The sequence below is a fragment of the Oryctolagus cuniculus genome, chromosome 3 (assembly GCF_051225735.1).
Source record: "Oryctolagus cuniculus isolate XC-2025 breed Fujian yellow rabbit chromosome 3, ASM5122573v1, whole genome shotgun sequence".
Taxonomy (NCBI): domain Eukaryota; kingdom Metazoa; phylum Chordata; class Mammalia; order Lagomorpha; family Leporidae; genus Oryctolagus; species Oryctolagus cuniculus.
Genome location: NC_142869.1, coordinates 147,861,512 through 147,879,520, shown reverse-complemented (window position 1 = coordinate 147,879,520; position 18,009 = coordinate 147,861,512). Strand labels below are relative to the sequence as shown.

Below are 18,009 nucleotides of genomic sequence, written 5' to 3'. Positions count from 1 at the left end.
AATATAATTAAATGCATAAAAAATTAATACTAAGTTATGTGGGTATCAGAAGTTTTAAGTGTTCTCAAACTTCTCTATAGTCTGGGAGAAAACTAAGGTTATTCAGTACTTAAGTATGCTTTTTTTAGGATAGCCACTAAAGGTGAAAGAAACATTGTAAAATTTTCAAATTAGCAAAATGAAAAAGACATGAAATTACCATAAAAGAAAAAAAATATAAAGTCAATCTCAACTTGTTCTGAGTAGTATATTCACTTAGAGAGCTTTTAAAAATCTTTATGCCCATATTCCACCCTATGCCAATTTGGTCAGAATCTAAGATTTTATAGCTCCCATTGTGATTATAAAGGAAACCAAAGAGAAGGAAAAAAGACAAAAAGAACACGTGGAGCATATGAAGTGGAAAGAAACTATATTTTAATCAAAATCTGTAAACTCCATCAAAAGTAAATGACCTAAATAATTCCAATTAAAAGATTTTCAGACTGGATTTAAGAATCTGATTCATGCTGCTTATGAGAAATATATTCAAAACATCAGGATTAGAAAGATTATTGGCAAAATTAGAGACATTTTTCCATAATAAAAAAATAAGAAAATATAACAGTTTGAAATTTGTACCTCATGGTATAGCATACATAGATAATGAATATAAGTGTAGTGGTTATATTATTCTTAAAAGTTTCCTAGAGATTTGAAATTTATTTTTGTTTTATCCATACTCATATTTTTGTGTGCGGGCAAGTGGGTAAAAATTGACAGGCAAATCCTTTCATTTTGGGAATATTTTCCAGTGTTGTTTGATAAATCTCAAATCTCTGGCAAAATTCTAAAAAATAGTAAAACTAGTAACCCTATATGTTCATCATCAGTGATGTTACTGTTGATCTTTTCACTAAGATGTTATAACCAGATTTCCCAATTGTAATAATACCTTTAATCTGTATTTTATGGAGGAAGACCAAGTGAATTTCCTCTGTTGTTTTAATACTAATTTAATGGTTTTGTCTCAATCAAGTTTTTTGAATATTACAGTGGTTGGAAAAGGGCAATTTTTCTATTTCTGTCTTGCTTAAATATATATTGGTTGGCATTCATCTATAAAGAATTTTCCCTCTTCCCCCTTTCTGTAATTTTTTGAAAATTCAGACTGATTTTTTTTCTCAATTCAAAGTGTTATAGTTCATTCCTTTCATTATTCATTTTATGCTGAAATCATCCCTAATTTGGCTAGTTGAAACTCCTATAAGTTAGCTTTTTTGATGTTTTCTTGTGTCCCTGTTAGTTTTTTGAGTATTAATTTATAATAATATTATCCAGACTCACTTTGTATTTTCGGTGCTTCAACCCTGGAATAAGCCATTTCATTAAGAAGTACACGTTCCCGGGTGAGCATTTGGTGCAGCAAACAATTACATTCCATATTTGAATGCCTGGGTTCAGATCCTGCCTCTGCTTCTGATCCCAGCTTCCTGCTAATAGGCACCCGGAGAGGCAGGAAATCATGGTTCAAGTACTTGTGTCCCTGTCACCCACTTGGAAGACCTGATTGAGTTTCTGGTTCTGGACTTCAGCCTTGCCAGTCCTGGCTATTGCAGGCATTTGGAAAGTGAATCAAAATGAAGATCTGTCTCTCTGCCTTTAAAAATTTCGAATTTCTAAAACTGTGACCAAAATTCTTAAAAAGAAATAATTGGTTTTATTTAGTGAAGCTGTGGCTTTAAAAACCAAATTTTAGAATACTCATAGCTACAAAGATGTTATTGCTTCTAAATCCTTTCATATGAACCTCTATTCTAGACCATTATTATAGGGTTCTTCCTCCTCTCCTCCCTTCTTCATTTTCATCTCCTAGAAACTTAGTTTATTTGTTCATTTCCTCAGCCCTTCCATACACATTGAATAATTTCAAAATGGCTACATTAGTACCACACCACAAACTTGAAGGTAGTTTGGAAAGTTTGTGAGAAAATTGAATTAAGTTATTTTGAGATTCATGCAGTTGTTTTTGATATGCCTCTCTGTGGACTTTATAAAAGTTTTTGAAATCCATGCATATGAAAGGTCTTAATTCCATTTTTCATCAGCAAAAGTTCATATCATCCTCATGCTAAGTAGTAATCGGGATTTCTTTGCAATTCTTTGAGATATTGTTAAACTCAATAATTTCTGAACATAGTATTCTATCTTACATGATATTTTATATATTGCTAGTTCAGTACTTACTCTATTGGGTTGTATTTTTTTCTCATCTTTATTTTTTGAATCTATAAGATATTAATTTTCTAAAGTCAAAACTATAGTGAAAGTTGTACTCAGATATTCCATGCCTTCCTTAAAGCATTCATTTTGCAAGTTTTCTGAAATTTCATTAGTTTCTGTTTTAGCTTCCTTGATTTGTTTTTGCAAAAACAAACATAAATGAAAATGAGAATTACTTGAAATTTTCAGAGATCATTCTTACTTTGTTTTAAAATATTGGCAAGTTTTTTTTTTTTTTTTTTTTTTTTTTTTTTTTATTTGAGAGGCAGAGAGAAAAAGGAATTCAACAAATAGAGAACTCCCAAAATACCCACAGTAGCTGCAGCTGGACCAGGGCAGAAGCTAGGAGCTGGGGACACAATCCAGGTCTCCAATAAGAATAGCCAAAAACCCTCCCAGGATCTGCATTAGCAAGAAACAAGTTAGGAGCCAGAATTGGGAATGGAACCATGTACTCCAACATATGATACAGGCATGTAATTTCTAGACTAAAAATGTTTAGGAGCAGGTGCTCAATAAACCTTTCTCAATTGTTGAGCTAATATTATTCCAAAACATGGAAGAAAGTATAAAATATTTGAATAACCTGATAACATATTTGCCTACTCATGAACATAGATGCAAACTCATACACACTTATCACTCATAGATACCATATGTGTGAATTCACCTTCTTGCCGAAATTTATTTACAACTCCAGAATCAAGCTTGTGGCCCTGTCCACAGAGGCAGCATTATGATAAATTTGAGTCACCCTGTACACACCTTCCCAGCCGAGGTCAAACAAGCCAAGCTTCAGCTTCCTTTTCACAGCTGTCATACGTAACTAAATATCCTTTTATAGTGACATTTATGTATAATACCAGGGTTTTTTTTCTATTTTCATGCTTTTTACTGTTGATTTTGCTTTTTAAATGACCTCAAAGCATGTTGTTGAAGTCCAGTGTCCTAAGCATAAGAAGTCTGTCTTGTTACACTTTACAGAAAATACGTTACTTAACCTTCAGGTATGAGTTATAATGCTATTGGCCATAAGTTCAGTGTTAGTGAATCAACAATATATATAATAAAATGTCTTTAAACAGAAACATTTCCAGGATATATGTTAATCTAGTTATAAAAATGTGACCAAAGATATAACTCCATACCTCTCCTAGGAACCTGCTTTAGCATTTGCAGTAACTATAAAATATAACTACCACAAATAGCATGAATTGACCACCTATAAACACAAATATATATTATATTATATATGAGACAGATCCTTTAATGTAGAGAAGAGAGTATATCAGAACCAGATTTGGTCTTATGCAAGAATTCAAGGTTGATTTAACACTGTCAAATTAACTAATGATCTCTACCACATAAAGCAGATGTGTATTTCAATAAATGTACAGAATTCATTTGATAAAATTCAATATACCTTTGTTTTAAAACTAAAACCAAAATCTACCTAAGCATTAAAGGAATTTGTTCATCTTTATCAAAAGCAGTGTACAAAAACTACAACAATAATTATATTTAATGGTTAAACACTAGAGTGTTCCCTCCAAGATGGAGATAGCAGTGCCAACCTGTATACTTCTGTACCAGAAGTCCTGAGCGGAACGGTAAAGTGTGTGTGTGTGGAGGGGGGAGTTGGTTGGTGGGTAGGCAGGAAAGGAAGAAATACAAAGAAATAGAAAAGGAAAAAATAGGTAAACTTTTGAGTTAAAGGATATATTGTAGAACTGCTGGATGTAAAAAAATCAATGCATGAAAATCACTTTTTAAATAACAGTAAGGTTTATTTAAGGGGGTGAGAAAGGTAACATTAGTAGTCTGAAAAACTATGAGATACCAAGATAAATCCAACAAAAAATATGAGATCTTTCTCAGAAAAAATGCTGAAGCTACTGGAATCAAACAAAAATATTGAATTTTTAAATTCAAAGAAAAAAAAGTGTTCCATAATGTAAAAATAATTCTTCTGGGGCTATGTTGTGGTGTAGCGGGTAAAGACACTGCCTGCAGCGCCAGCATCCCATATGGATGCCAGTTCAAATCCTAGCTGCTCCACTTCAGATCCACTTTCCTGCTAATGTGCCTGGGAAAGTAACTGATGATGGCTCAAGAGCTTGGGCCCTTGCACCCACTTGGGAAACTGACAAGAAGCTCCTGGATTCAGCCTGGCCCCGCTTAGTTTGTTGCGCTGCAGCCATTTGGGGAGTGAACCAGGGGGTGGAAGATTTCTCTCTGTTTCTCTCTCTTTCTCAAAAATAAAATAAATCATTGTAAAAAAAATAATTCTTCACAAATCATAAGTCCCTGTGGGATGTGTTGTGTATAGATACCACTATATAGGAATGAAAGTGAATTATAGAAGCACAGGTAACTTTCAGAAGCACAATTTTAAATGATGGAAACACATCACAAAAACAAATGTGTGCTGTAAAGCCAAACTACTATTTAGGCTGTGGAAAAAAGTCAAGAAAATGGTTATCACTAGAATTAGGGTAATAGCTACCATTATAGAAAGAGGTGAGGAGTGTCATCAGGGAGGGTCATTCTTAAGCCAGTAGGCAATGTTTTACTTCTTGAGCTGGGTGATAATTACTTGACTATTCACTATGTGACTATGCTTTAAACTGAACATCTATATTTTACACAAATAGAAAAGTAAGTAGCTCAACCAAAGAAGTTGAAATGGACTAAGTACATTAATGAGTATTGATATAAATTAGCTAATCTGTGATATAAGGTTATTGGTAATTATACCATCATGCTGAATTAACTTGAAGGATTCTGAATACTTCTTCCAAGTAGAAAATTCAACTTGCAAGAAGCATATCTTAAGAATATCATAAATTTGTTAATACTTAGTTTACTAGAATCTTTAGTATAGAATTTGATGTGGCAGAAATTCTTCTTTTATTGTGCACAGGAAGATGATTAGTTTTCATCTATAACATAATAATCACTAACAGTAACATCTACCATTTTGTGCACACTATCAACCAGGAGCATTGAGTCAGGAATTGACTCAATTTTGTCGTTTAATACTAAAAACAAACTTCAATGTAAAGGCACCATTATTAGGTGCCTTGTTATTAGGTATCAATATTAGGGACAGAATCAGTATTCGGTCTTTAGTTTTTCTGATTCCAGAACTCTTGTTACATATAGCATTGATTGAGGATTAAAATGATGATCTAGTGGTATATATCATATTATATATTATAAAGTCTCTTTTGTTCTAACTGGTTGTGATCTTAGTATTCAACTCTACATTCATTCAACAGCAGTGTCAGATCCATGCCAGCCATCATTTCTCTGGCTCCAGATAGGAGAAGCTTGTAACCAATGGGGCAAGTTTGCTGGCTTCTTTCTTTCTTGGAACTATTGTGTGCTTTCAGAACCACTAAACTTAATTCAACTTTTACAAATGATTATTTTTTATAGGAATCACACAGTTTACATAGTAATCTGCTCTCAGATTGTCTGCCGTACATAAAATTACATCTGTGCCTCAGAAGCAGCTATTTTCACTGGGAGAGTAGTTATTCCTTGCGAAAACTCAACACTCATCTGATGTCTTAGTCAAAATTAATCATTTGCTTTATAGAGAAAAATCAAAACTAAATGTAAAATTGCTACTGATATTATCATATATCTATTCTCAGATGAGTCCTCAATTGATTTTATTGGCAAAAATCTTTCATTGGCCCTTATTTTATGGTACTATAAAATGCTGTATACTTTATTAGGGAGGTCCTTTATAGTTGGCTTATAATAAAACTGTAGTTGTACTTATTTCCATAAAATGTTAGGATATTAAGGTCCTGATTAAAAATATAACCTTCATTTGTTGTGTTTCTTCTCTGAAAAAATCCTCAGATTGTTTTGATTTACATTGCCTTTTTCATGAGCTTACACTATTATCTGTAGTTTAACACCTCTTTAAGGAGAAATGCTAGCTTATGTATGAGGGAGAAAAGCTGAACAGGCTCTCTGCTTTTTAAAGTATCCAAGATTCTTTTCTAATATGTAGTAATGAATTGTTAAAACTATTTTATAGTTTTATTTTAATATCAGTTGAAATGGCATATGTCTGAAGTCAACATAACCATGTTTTTATTTTTGCTTTATTGTTTGTTCATTGGGACTACCAACTTGGGACAAAATTCACTGTTTTCTTTTATCTGTACTTGTTGCTATGTTTAGTCTCACTTTGACTAAATTTGCTATGTTTTTCAATTGTCGGGCATGAGGAAAGCACTGGATACAATTAGAAATTTTCATAACTTACAGAATACTACTGTTCATGGTGTTTTCTCTTTTGTCCTTTTAAATCTCTGAACAAATTATTGTTGCTTCCAAAGGTTAAAATGTAGTCTGAGAATCTGAAGCCCTTTCAAGTTTTGTACAGGAAGAAAAATTTTCATAAAAAAACTGTCATTTATCTTTTCTACCTCTCATTCTATCATGAACATAGGATCATGTTTTCCAGAGACTACATGTTAGTGATACTGCAGCAGGTGAACACAAAAGCAGATATTAGAACCATTGGTCTTTTACTAAGCCAGACTTTAAAAAAACTTGAAAAAAATTATAAAAGTCTCACTTCTTATCCTTTTTCCAAATTTAGCATTTTAAAAATATTCTTAAAAGCTTTCCATGTTAATGTGAAGTATGGTAATTATTGATAAAAACCAATACAAAGCTGTATGGCATCCTCAGTAATTTTTACATATTTAAAGGGCCCTGAGATCAAAAAGTTACAGAGCTAGTAACCTACATGACCTTTTTTACTTTCAAGTATTTGAGATTTTTCTTTATTGCCTTTTATAACCTAAAATTCTTGTTCGCAGGTTGCTACAAGCCTCAGGAAAGATCAGATTACTTGATGTTGGCAGCTGCTTTAACCCATTTTTGAAGTTTGAAGAATTTTTAACTGTTGGCATAGACATTGTACCTGCTGTAGAGGTATGCAAAGTTTTGTTTTCATACTTGAATATTAGTGTATATATATTTACAGAGGAAAAGGACTGTCCTATGTGTCTGAAACAGCAAATACATTTCCTATGTACTAGATGATATTATTTACTTCAAAAGAAAAAAATTATGTGGTGAAAATTTGAGCATTTAATTAACCAATAGTAATGTGACCAGTACCGTGTTTGTATTTGTTTTGTTCTGTGTTCATCTAAATAACTAAAATTTGGCACTATGCTATAATAAAACCATTATGACCCAGAAACTTGTGTGGATTGCAGAGAATCCAGATGGCTTCAGTGTTGTGCTTTGTGTTTTGTTTGATTTGGATTTTTTTAATGTCTCTTTCTGAAATGTACAGTGTTGTAGACATATGATAGAATCAGTAGAAAGAGACAAGGCTATTAGAATCTGCCAGAACTGTATTAAATGCACCTATATATACTTGAGTAGGTTAAAAATACTTAACTGATATAGACTGTTACTCTACATTTACTAGAGAATTTCAAGAGTAACTTGGCCTTGCACATTATGGGTCCTTAGTAAATGACATTGTCTTTCCCTTTGATAATATTCCAATAAGTCAGTTATTGTGGTGCTGTCAGTTCAGTCAGTGAAGCAGAATCACCTCAATCCTTACCAGTTTTTTTTTTTTTTTTAATCCTGTTCATACAATTCCAAGAGTTTGTTAAGATTATTTTTGATGGCAGATACAGGGCAGGCACATTCTTTATTTATATTAGTAAAAAATTAGGTATTTTTCCTGAATAATAAATTCATAATGTTTTCCATTTTACTTTTGATATAAATAAAAATATTTAATACAGGTATAAAAACAGCCGTATACATTAAAATTTTAATATTATAAAGTATAAATTACAGTATAAACTCCTTGGACTAGGGATTTTCCCCCCTCTACTGCTCTATTACTAACACATAGAAAAGTGCTTTATTTTTTTTTAAGTAAAATAATGGACTCTTTCAACCTAGTTCTCCAGGTCTCTGAGTCTCAGGTTAGTTATGCATAATATGTCATAGGATATTGTAATGTTTCCTTGGCAAAAAATATTTAAAAGCACCTAGCACTATACCTGTTATATATTGAGTACTAGAAAAAATTGCTTGCTATTACTGAAAAGTTCCTGCATGAAGATTTAAATATTATCTTGTTGGGCATGACTCTTAATTTGATCTATATGACTAATACTGAGGAACAAGAAAATGTAAAACCATCACTATTATCTGTCCATCCTAAAGACAAATATCTGACTACAGTAAAATAGCTATTCTTGCTAAAGAGAATTCCTGACACCAGGAGCTATAGTTTTAAGTGTAAGTGGCTTTGTGCATGCATTCTCTTTTCTTCCTTTTTCAAGGTATACTGTAGAAATGTTCCTTAAAGATTGCTGGGAATTGATGACTATTTGTTCTGAACCTGGAGCTTAAATATGTTTAAAATACTACATTTATTTATATGTAGAGCTATAAACCTCTATATAGTCACTAGGAAAGAAAAGAACCCTCTAAGTAGTTTTAAAACAAAGTAAAAATACTTACTATTCCAGCCAAGGTAAAATAAAAAAGACAACATTTATCTAATTTCTACCTAAAATAACCCAAAAAGTGAACAAAACATGTAAAATAGTTTACATGACACCAGAATAATTTTTAAAGACTGTGATCCCTGAGAGGTAAAAAATAAATGTGATGAGCCATATAGTTACACCTGTATATTTCCTTGAGAGAATTTCCTGGGCATGACAATGAGAGAAGAACCCAAGCAGAGCCCAGTCAGTTTTCTGAGTTCTGGAACTGGCATGGAGCTAAGTATAATTAGAGCTGAGTGCTAAGCAGCATTTGTGTATGAGATTGGAAAAGGTATTACTTGAAAGGATTAAAAGTGAGAGTGCCTCACACTCAAACAGGCTTATTTTAGCCTGTTCCCACCAGCCATACAAGAAAACTCAAGATTCACAAGGCATTGGGTAGCCTACAGAGAAGGTTCTTTCCTCAGTAATGAAGAATAATTAGGAAGGTGAGGCTCAGGCTATAACTGTGTTCTAACAAATCTTGAAAACAAGACACAGAAGATCTAGTTGTCTTCAGCTATATTGGTGCCATCCTAAAATAGAGGTCAAGCATATGTATAGATAATCTAGAGCTATCCAGTACCATCAAGATAATTCAACGTATCTGGTATCCCAAAAGGAAATTATCAGTTATGCAGTGAAATAAGAAAATTGGAACCACAGTGAGGAAATAAGTCAACCAACAGTACAAACTCGGAACTGATAGAGGTATTAAAATTAGGAAACAAACACATTAACATGTGCAGATATTGCAGTTTGAAAAAAATTCTTTGAGCTAGACAGTTATGATTTGTGCACATCTGTGTGTTTCATGCTTCAAGGAACACCAAAATTACCAGCAGACTACTAGAAGCTAGGCACAGGCGTGGGATAGATTCTTCTTCATAGTCTTCACAAAGAAGCAATCCTTATTCACATCTTGATCTTGGATATTACCCAGGATCTGAAAATTGTGAGTGTATTCCATACATACCAAAAGGTTAGACATAAAAGGTTTTTAAAAATGACCAAAATTTAACTTCTAGAGATGGGTACTACAATATGTGATATGAAACACCTACTAGATGAGATTTATACCTACTAAATATTGCAAAAAGAAAGTTGAATTGAAAGCATTCAAATGTAAACTGTCCAAAATGAAATAGTGGTTAGAACAAGTGGTTAGACATTTTAAGCAGCTAAATAATGAGCACAATGGAATCCTCAAGAGGGGCTGTGGAGGAACTTTAACATAATGGCAAGGGGTTATTCCAAATTTTACAAAAGCTATTAAACTACAAGTTGAAGAAGCTCAACAAATCCTAACAAAATAGGAAGAAATTACAAAAGGAACATCAATATCAAACTTCTAAAACTAGTGATAAACTTTTAAAAGTACCTAGAAAATTTAAAAGATATGTTAAAATACTAAAAGAAAAAAACAAAACTTGTCATCTGGCATTTCAGATCTTCCAGGCATCCTATAATTGAAGAAATTCAACAGCAACAAACTTGTATTACAAGAAATGCTGAAGGTATTACAGCTAAATGGAAACATGAGTGTAGTCCTATACAAAAGAATTAAGAGTACTGAAGTGATAACTACATGGTGAAAGTGTAAAAGATTTTCTTTTTACTTAAAATATCATTGTTATGGGTTGAATTTTGCACCTCCCCACACACCTCCAGACAAAAAAAAAAAAAAAAAAAAAAAAAGATAAGGAGTCCTAACTCCAGTATTTGGTTTTATTTAAAGATAGGGGCCTCACAAATAATATCATCAGGGTAGCCCTTAATCCATTGTGACTGTGGTGTCCTTATTAAAAGGAGACATTGGGATGTAGAAACAAGCACACAGATTAGGACTTCATGAAGGCAGAGATCAGAGTAATGCATCTAGTAAGCCAAAGAATACCAAAAATTTCCAGTCAACCAACTAGATTAAAGAAAGGCAGAGGCCATGAAGCAGGTGCTCCCTCACCATCCTCAGAAAAAAGAACCTTTCTGACATCTTGGACTTCTAGACTCTGGAACAGTGAGAAAATAAATCTTATTTAAGCCACCTAGTTTATAGTGCTTCATTAAAACAACCCTAGCAAACTGCTACAACTATTGGGAGGAGGCTATAATCAGGTGCAACTAAAATCTATGAAAATAGCGCAGAGGATGGGATGGGAAAATTGGAAATACACTACCATAGGTTCTTATACATGAAGTGGCATATCATTTGAAATACTAAAGCAGTCACTAATATAAACAGTTATAGTTAATAAGCCACTAAGAATATAAAACAGAATAAAAATTTCAATTAATCCAAAGATAACAATAAAAGAGGAAACAGGAAACAAGTGAAGACAAATTTTTAACAAAGATTATAAATTTAAACTTAGGCTACATGCCCATCTTTAATTATTGATAAACTTAACAGTTAAAATACTGGTTGAGACACTTAACGTCCTATATCAGACTGCTTGAGTTCAAGTCCCAGCTCCACTCCTGATTCCACCTTCCTGCTGATGCACACCTTAGGTGGCAGCAGGTGATGCCTAAGTAGTTGAATCTGTATAACCCACATGGGAGAACTGGTTGAATTCTCAGCTTTGGGCTTCAGCCCAGTCCCGACCAGGCCATTGCAGGCATTTGGGAAGTGAACCAGCAACAGTAGACTGAATAAAGAAATTATGGGATATGTACTCTATAGAATACTATACAGCAGTAAAAAACAATGAAATCCGGTCATTTGCAACAAAATGGAGGAATCTGGAACACATCATGCTGGGTGAAATAAGCCAGTCCCAAAGGGACAGATATCATATATTCTCCCTGATGGGTGATAAGTAACTGAGAACCAAAAAAGGAAACCTGTTGAAGTGAAATGGACACTATGAGAAGCAGTGACTTGATCAGCCCTTGTCCTGTCGAGGAACAACATACTATTTTATTCCTTTTAGTATTTTTTTATCTACTTAATATCATTGATTGAATTCTTTAATTAACACACAGTTATTCTTAGGCATTTAAAATTAACTGAAAAGTGATCTCTGTTGAATATAAGAGTGGGAATAAGAGAGGGAGGAGATGTACAGTTCTGCACATGTGCACTCGGACTTACCGCTAATGGTAGAGCTAGAAACATGCCAGGGGATTCCAATTCTGTCCCATCAAGATTGCATGTACCAATGACATCTCACTAGTCCAAGTGATCAATTTCAGTCCATAAGTGATCATAATGATAGGATTAAGTGTCCAAAGGATCACATAAATAAGACTAGTGTCTGCTAATACTAACTGATAAAATTAAAAAGGAGAGAACGATCCAACATGGGAAGCGGGATACACAGCAGACTCATAGAATGGCAGATGTCCTAAACAGCACTCTGGCCTCAGAATCAGCCCTTAAGGCATTCAGATCTGGCTGAAGAGCCCATGAGAGTATTTTAGGCATGGAAAGCCAAGACACTCTGGCAAGAAAAAAATGACATAGATGAAACATCTCTGTGAGTGAGATCCCAATGGAAAGAACGGGCCATTCAAGAAGGAGGTACCTTTCTCTGAAGGGAGGAGAGAGCTTCCACTTTGACTGCCTTGTGTAAATAAGATCAGAGTTCATGAATTGAAGAGGCTTCCATAGCCTTAGCAGCTCATGACAAGAGCCTTGGGTGATTACTGATGTCGTAAATAAGATTGTCAGTTGTTAAATCAACAATGGGAGTCACCATGCACCTACTCCCCATGTAGGATCTGTGTCCTTAATGTGTTGTACTATGTGAATTAACGGTAAAACTACTACTCAAACAGTACTCTATACTTCGTGTGTCTGTGTGGGTGCAGTCTGTAGAAATCTTTACTTAATATATATTAAGTTGATCTGTATATATAAATAATTGAAAGTGAATTATGACGACGAATGTATAACATGGAGTGGGAGATGGGAGGGTTGTGGGTGGGAAGAAGGTTATGAGGAGAAAAAGCCGCTATAATCCAAAAGTTGTACTTTGGAAATTTATATTTATTAAATAAAGTTGAAAAGAAATAATTAGTGCCTACATCAAGAAATTGGAACAGCATCAAATAAATGATCTCACAGTATATCTCACAGATGTATAAACAGCCAATGCCTTGGCTGAGAAGAACTTCTAAGATCAATGCCATTCACAACAGCTACAAAAAAGAAAAATCAAATACCTTGGAATAAATTTAACCAAGGTTGTCCAAGATGTCTATGATGAGAGTTACAAAAAATTAAGGAAAGAAGTAGAAGATACCAAAAATGGAATAATCTCCATGTTCATCGATTAGAAGAATCAGTATCATCAAAATATCCATACTATCAAAGGCAATTGACAGATTCAGTGTGATGTCAATCAAAATGATGCTGAAATTCATATGAAAACACAGGAAACCCTGAATAGCTAATGTAATCTTATACAACAAAATCAAGATGGAGGCAAAATACCAGATTTAAAGACATACTACAGTGCTGGCGCCATGGCTCACTTGGTTAATCCTCCGCCAGCAGCCCATATGAGTGCCGGGTTCTAGTCCTGGTTACTCCTCTTCCAGTCCAGCTCTCTGCTGTGGCCTGGGAAGGCAGTGGAGGATGGCCCAAGTGCTTGGGCCCTGCACCCACATGGGAGACCAGGAAGAAGCACCTGGCTCCTGGCTTCGTTTCAGCGCAGCTCCAGCCGTTGCAGCCAATTGGGGAGTGAACCAATGGAAGGAAGACCCCCCCCCCTCTCTCTCTCTGCCTTTCTTCTCTCTGAGTTTCAAATAAATAAATAAAATAAAATCTTAAAGAAAATAAAAAGACATACTACAGGGCAGTTATAATCAAAACAGCCTGGTACTGGTAAAAAACAGTTGGATAGACCAATGGAACAGAATAGAAACACCAGAAATCATTCCAAATATCTACAACCAACTTAACCTTTGACAAAGGAGCTAAAATCAATCCCTGGAGCAAAGACAATCACTTCAACAAATATTGCTGGGAAAGCTCGATCTCCACATGCAGAAATACAAAGTAAAACCCCTACCTTGCACCTTATACAACAGTCCACTCAAAATAGATCAAAGACCATCAAATTGCATAAGCAATCAAAGCCAAAATTCACTAAAGTGATTACATCAAATTGAAAAGCTTTGCACTGCAAAAGAAACACTCAGCAGAGAAGCAACCAACAGAATAGGAGAAATTATCTGCAAACTATGCCACTGATAAAGGATTAATATCCAGAATATATAAAGAGCTCCAGAAACTCAACCACAACTAAACAAATAATCCAGTTAGGTAATATGCAAAGGAATTAAGCATTTTTCAAAAGAGGAAATCCAAATGGCCAACAGACACGTGAAAAAAAATGCTTAGGGTCATTTCCCATCAGGGAAATGCAAATCAAAACCATAATGAGGTTTCACTTCACCCCGTTAGAGTAACTTTCATATAAAAAATCAGCAAGTAACAAATGCTGACTAGGATGTGGGGAAAAATATACCCTAATCCACTGTTGATAGGAATGTAAACTGGTGAAGCCAATATGGAATACAGTATGCAGGGACTTCAGAAATCTGAATATAGGCCTCTCATATGACCCAGCCATCGCACTCTTGGGAATTTACCCAAGTGAAATATAATCAGCATATGAAAGAGTTATCTGTACCCCCATGTTTATTGCAGCTCAGTTGACAATATGTAAGACATGGATTCAACCTAAATGCCCCTCAACTGAAGACTGGATAAAAAAATTAATGGGATATGTACACCATGGAACACTACACAGTGATTTAAAATATCCAATCATTCGCAACAAAATGGATGAAACTGGAAAACATCATTCTTAGAAAAATAAGCCATTCCAAATGGACAAATACCATATGATCTCTCTGATCTGTGACAACTAATTAGAGTACCTGAAAGGCAACCTGTAGAAATTAAATTGATTTTACTTTGAGAAACAATGACTTATAACAACCCTTGAGGAATATTTACTTTTATACTATTTGTTGAACTCTTTACTTAACATTGAGTTAATCATATGTGTCTAAACATAATTGAAAATATCTTAGTAAAAAAAAAATAAGAGTGGGAATAGGAGAGGGAGGAGAAAGAGGGGTCGGTACAGTGGGAAGAATCACTATGTTCCCAAAGTTGTAATTATGAGATATATGAAGTTTGTATTCCTTAAAAGGTTTCTGGGGAAAAAATAATTTTTTATAAAAAGGATAATATAACATGGCTATTTTAGAGTTTCTGCAGGAGGGCAATATTAATGTTCAAAAATCAATCAATCTATTTGCTGTATTCACTCACCAAAAAGAAAATCATGTGATCATCTTGTTAAACATAGAGAAAGCATTTGATAAAATCCAACATCCTTTCCTAATAAAAGACACTGGTAACATTTGAAGGGAATTTCTTCAACAAGATAGAAGGTTTAAAAAAAAAAAAAAGAAACCCTACAGCTTCTAAATGGTAGAAAAGAAATGCTTTTTCCCACACTAAGATAAGGAAGGATATCTATTCTCACCACTTCTATTTAGTATTGTACTGGAAGTTCTTACAAATGCGATAAAATGAGAAGAAACTGATAAAAGACATTCAAATTAGAATGGAAGAAATTACCCTTATTCCCAGATGACCTTGATCATTTATTAGATTATGCCATGGAAGATATTAGAAGTAGTGAGTTAGGAGGGTTGCAAAGATATGTGATTAATATACAGAATTATATTTGTTTATATTTACTGATAGCAATCAGAATTTGAATTTTAAAATAGTACCACTAATGGTAGCATAAAAATACAAACTTTGACAAGTGTACACAATAAATATTTAACATAAATGGCAATATGTAGAAAAATCTGTATACTGAAAACTACAATTTGAGAGAAATTGAAGAACTGATAGATCTACTATGTTTTTTTGGAGGAGACAATATTATCTGCATGCCAGTTTTCCCCAAATTAATCTGTTCACTGAGGATTGCATGGAATCTAATCAGACTTTTTGTAGAAATATGAAATTTTATTCCAAACTTTGTGTGGAAATTCAGGGCAGCTAGAATAGCTCAAAGAAATGCTGGTAAAAGTACTAGAGAGTAACACTATCTGATTCAGAACTTATTATAAAACTATAATAATCAAGACAGAGTGGTATTAGAGTCAGCATTTGACCTGGCAGTTAAGGCACCTGCATCACATAATGAAGTACTTGAGTTCCACATCTACCTACCGCTCCTGACTCCAGGCTCCTCCTCACAGGACTATAGTAGTCCACCATGATAGCTTAAGCAGTTGAGTTCCTTCAACCTCACAGGATACTTGGGTTGAGTTCCCAGCTCCCAGCTTTGACCTGGCCCAGTCCTCGTCATTTGTGACATTTGAGTAGTGAACCAGTGGGTGCGGCTCTGCCCCATCTCATTCCAGCATTCTGCTAACGCAGGCCTTGGTGGACTCAAGTAGTTGAGTTCCTGCCATCCACATGAGAGACCTAGATTGAGGCCCCTTCTTCTGGTTTCTCTCTGTATCTCTGCCTCACAATTATTTTTAAATATAAAAGATGCTGTTGAGAGAATACAAGACAAGCTGCCTCATATTGAGAAAAATATTTGCAAGTCATACCTCTGAAACAGGATTGACTCATATCCAGAATGTTAAAAAATTAAAATTCCTTAAGAAAATGATTTTTCAAATTTAAAGCAAACTAATTATTTTTAAATGGGTAAAAGATTTGAACAATTACTGAAGATACACAAATGACAAATAAGGCTGTTTAAGAAGATAAACCTCAAAACTCATTAGGAAAAAGAAACAGTATACCACAGCACACTTACTACAAATTCTAAAATTAAAAAGACTGGCTATACCAAGAATTGATGAGGAAGTGGAGGAACTGAATCTTTTGTGTACACACAGTATATAGCTTTTTAAAATAGCTTATGGGTTTCTTTAAGTTATACATATACTTACTGTAAAATCTCACCCACCCTCCTCTCCTGGATATTTACCCAGGACAAATGAAAGCATGTCCATTCAGACAGACACTGGACATGAATAGTCAAAGCAGCTTGAGTTGTAATACCAAACAACTGGAAACAACCTGTGTTGTATCTTTAATACTATGGGATACTATTCAGCACACACAAAAGAAGGGGGAAGATACTATTAATACTTGCAAAAAGGGTAGATCTCAAACTGATTATTCCTAGTGAGAGAAACTAGGAAAAGAAGATTAAACATTCCAGCCTCCTATAACACAGAGCTTGGGAGGCAGCAATGATGGAAAGACTAGTTGAGTGCAAGCCATCTATGTGGGAGATTTGGGTTGAGGCCGCATCTCTTTTTCTGTAGGCATTTGAGTTAACCAAATAGGAACTCTTGCCCTGTTTCACAAATAAAATTTTTTTAAAAACTATGTATTTCAATAAAGTCAGTTACACCTCAGTAAAACTTTCCTTAAAAGGGGGTGGGGGGATAGGAAAACAAGAATCTTATTTCTGATAATACAATGTTACGTATCACTTTCCTCAATAGACAATCCAGATGATTATGTGACAAACCTGTCTGTCCACTAACAAGTATGATACTAAGGTATTAGCCCATGTTTCTGTTAATAGCTATTGCTAGGGTAGGTATCTGTCCTACACAGTCAAGACATCTGTTCCTGTATTAGTAACTGGGTTCTGTAACTGATCTCTGGCTCCTAACTCCACCTTCATGCTAATGCAGACCCAGAGAGGCAAGCAGTGACAGCTCAAGTAATTGGGCTCCTGCCAACCACGCAGGAAACCTAGATTGAATTCTTGATGCTCAATTTTGGCTCAGGCTGTTGTGGACATTTGGGGAAGTAAACCAGTGGATGGGACCTGGCTTAGTCGCACATGCACTTGCTCTCTCTCCCATAGATTTTTTTAAAAGGCACAAGCTGTGTAGCCTCCAAAATAACTATGGGATTGGCATTGTGCTGTAGCGGGTAAGCCACCACATGCAATGCAGGCATCCCAAATGGGCACTGGTTCGTGTCCCGGGTGCTCCACTTCCAATCCAGATCCCTGCTAATGGCCTGGGAAGAGCAGCAGAAGATGACCTAAGTGCTTGGGTCCCTGCCACCCTTATGGGAGACCTAGAAGAAGCTCCTGGCTCCTGGCTTCAGCCTGGCCCAGCGCTGGCCCTTCCAGCCATCTGGAGAGTGAACCAGCAGATAGAA

The 18,009-nt window shown here is 34.8% G+C and overlaps 1 protein-coding gene across 4 annotated transcripts in view; it reads left to right on the top strand.

The window, feature by feature from the left end:
* Positions 1-18,009, top strand: part of SAMTOR (S-adenosylmethionine sensor upstream of mTORC1) — a 223,074-nt gene that overhangs the window by 169,883 nt on the left and 35,182 nt on the right. For all 4 annotated transcript variants that reach the window (XM_089328519.1, XM_089328524.1, XM_051848893.3 and 1 more), the window contains one exon: positions 7,113-7,227. In XM_089328519.1, coding sequence (XP_089184645.1) covers positions 7,113-7,227 — 115 coding nt within the window. The remainder of the gene's footprint in view (positions 1-7,112; positions 7,228-18,009) is intronic.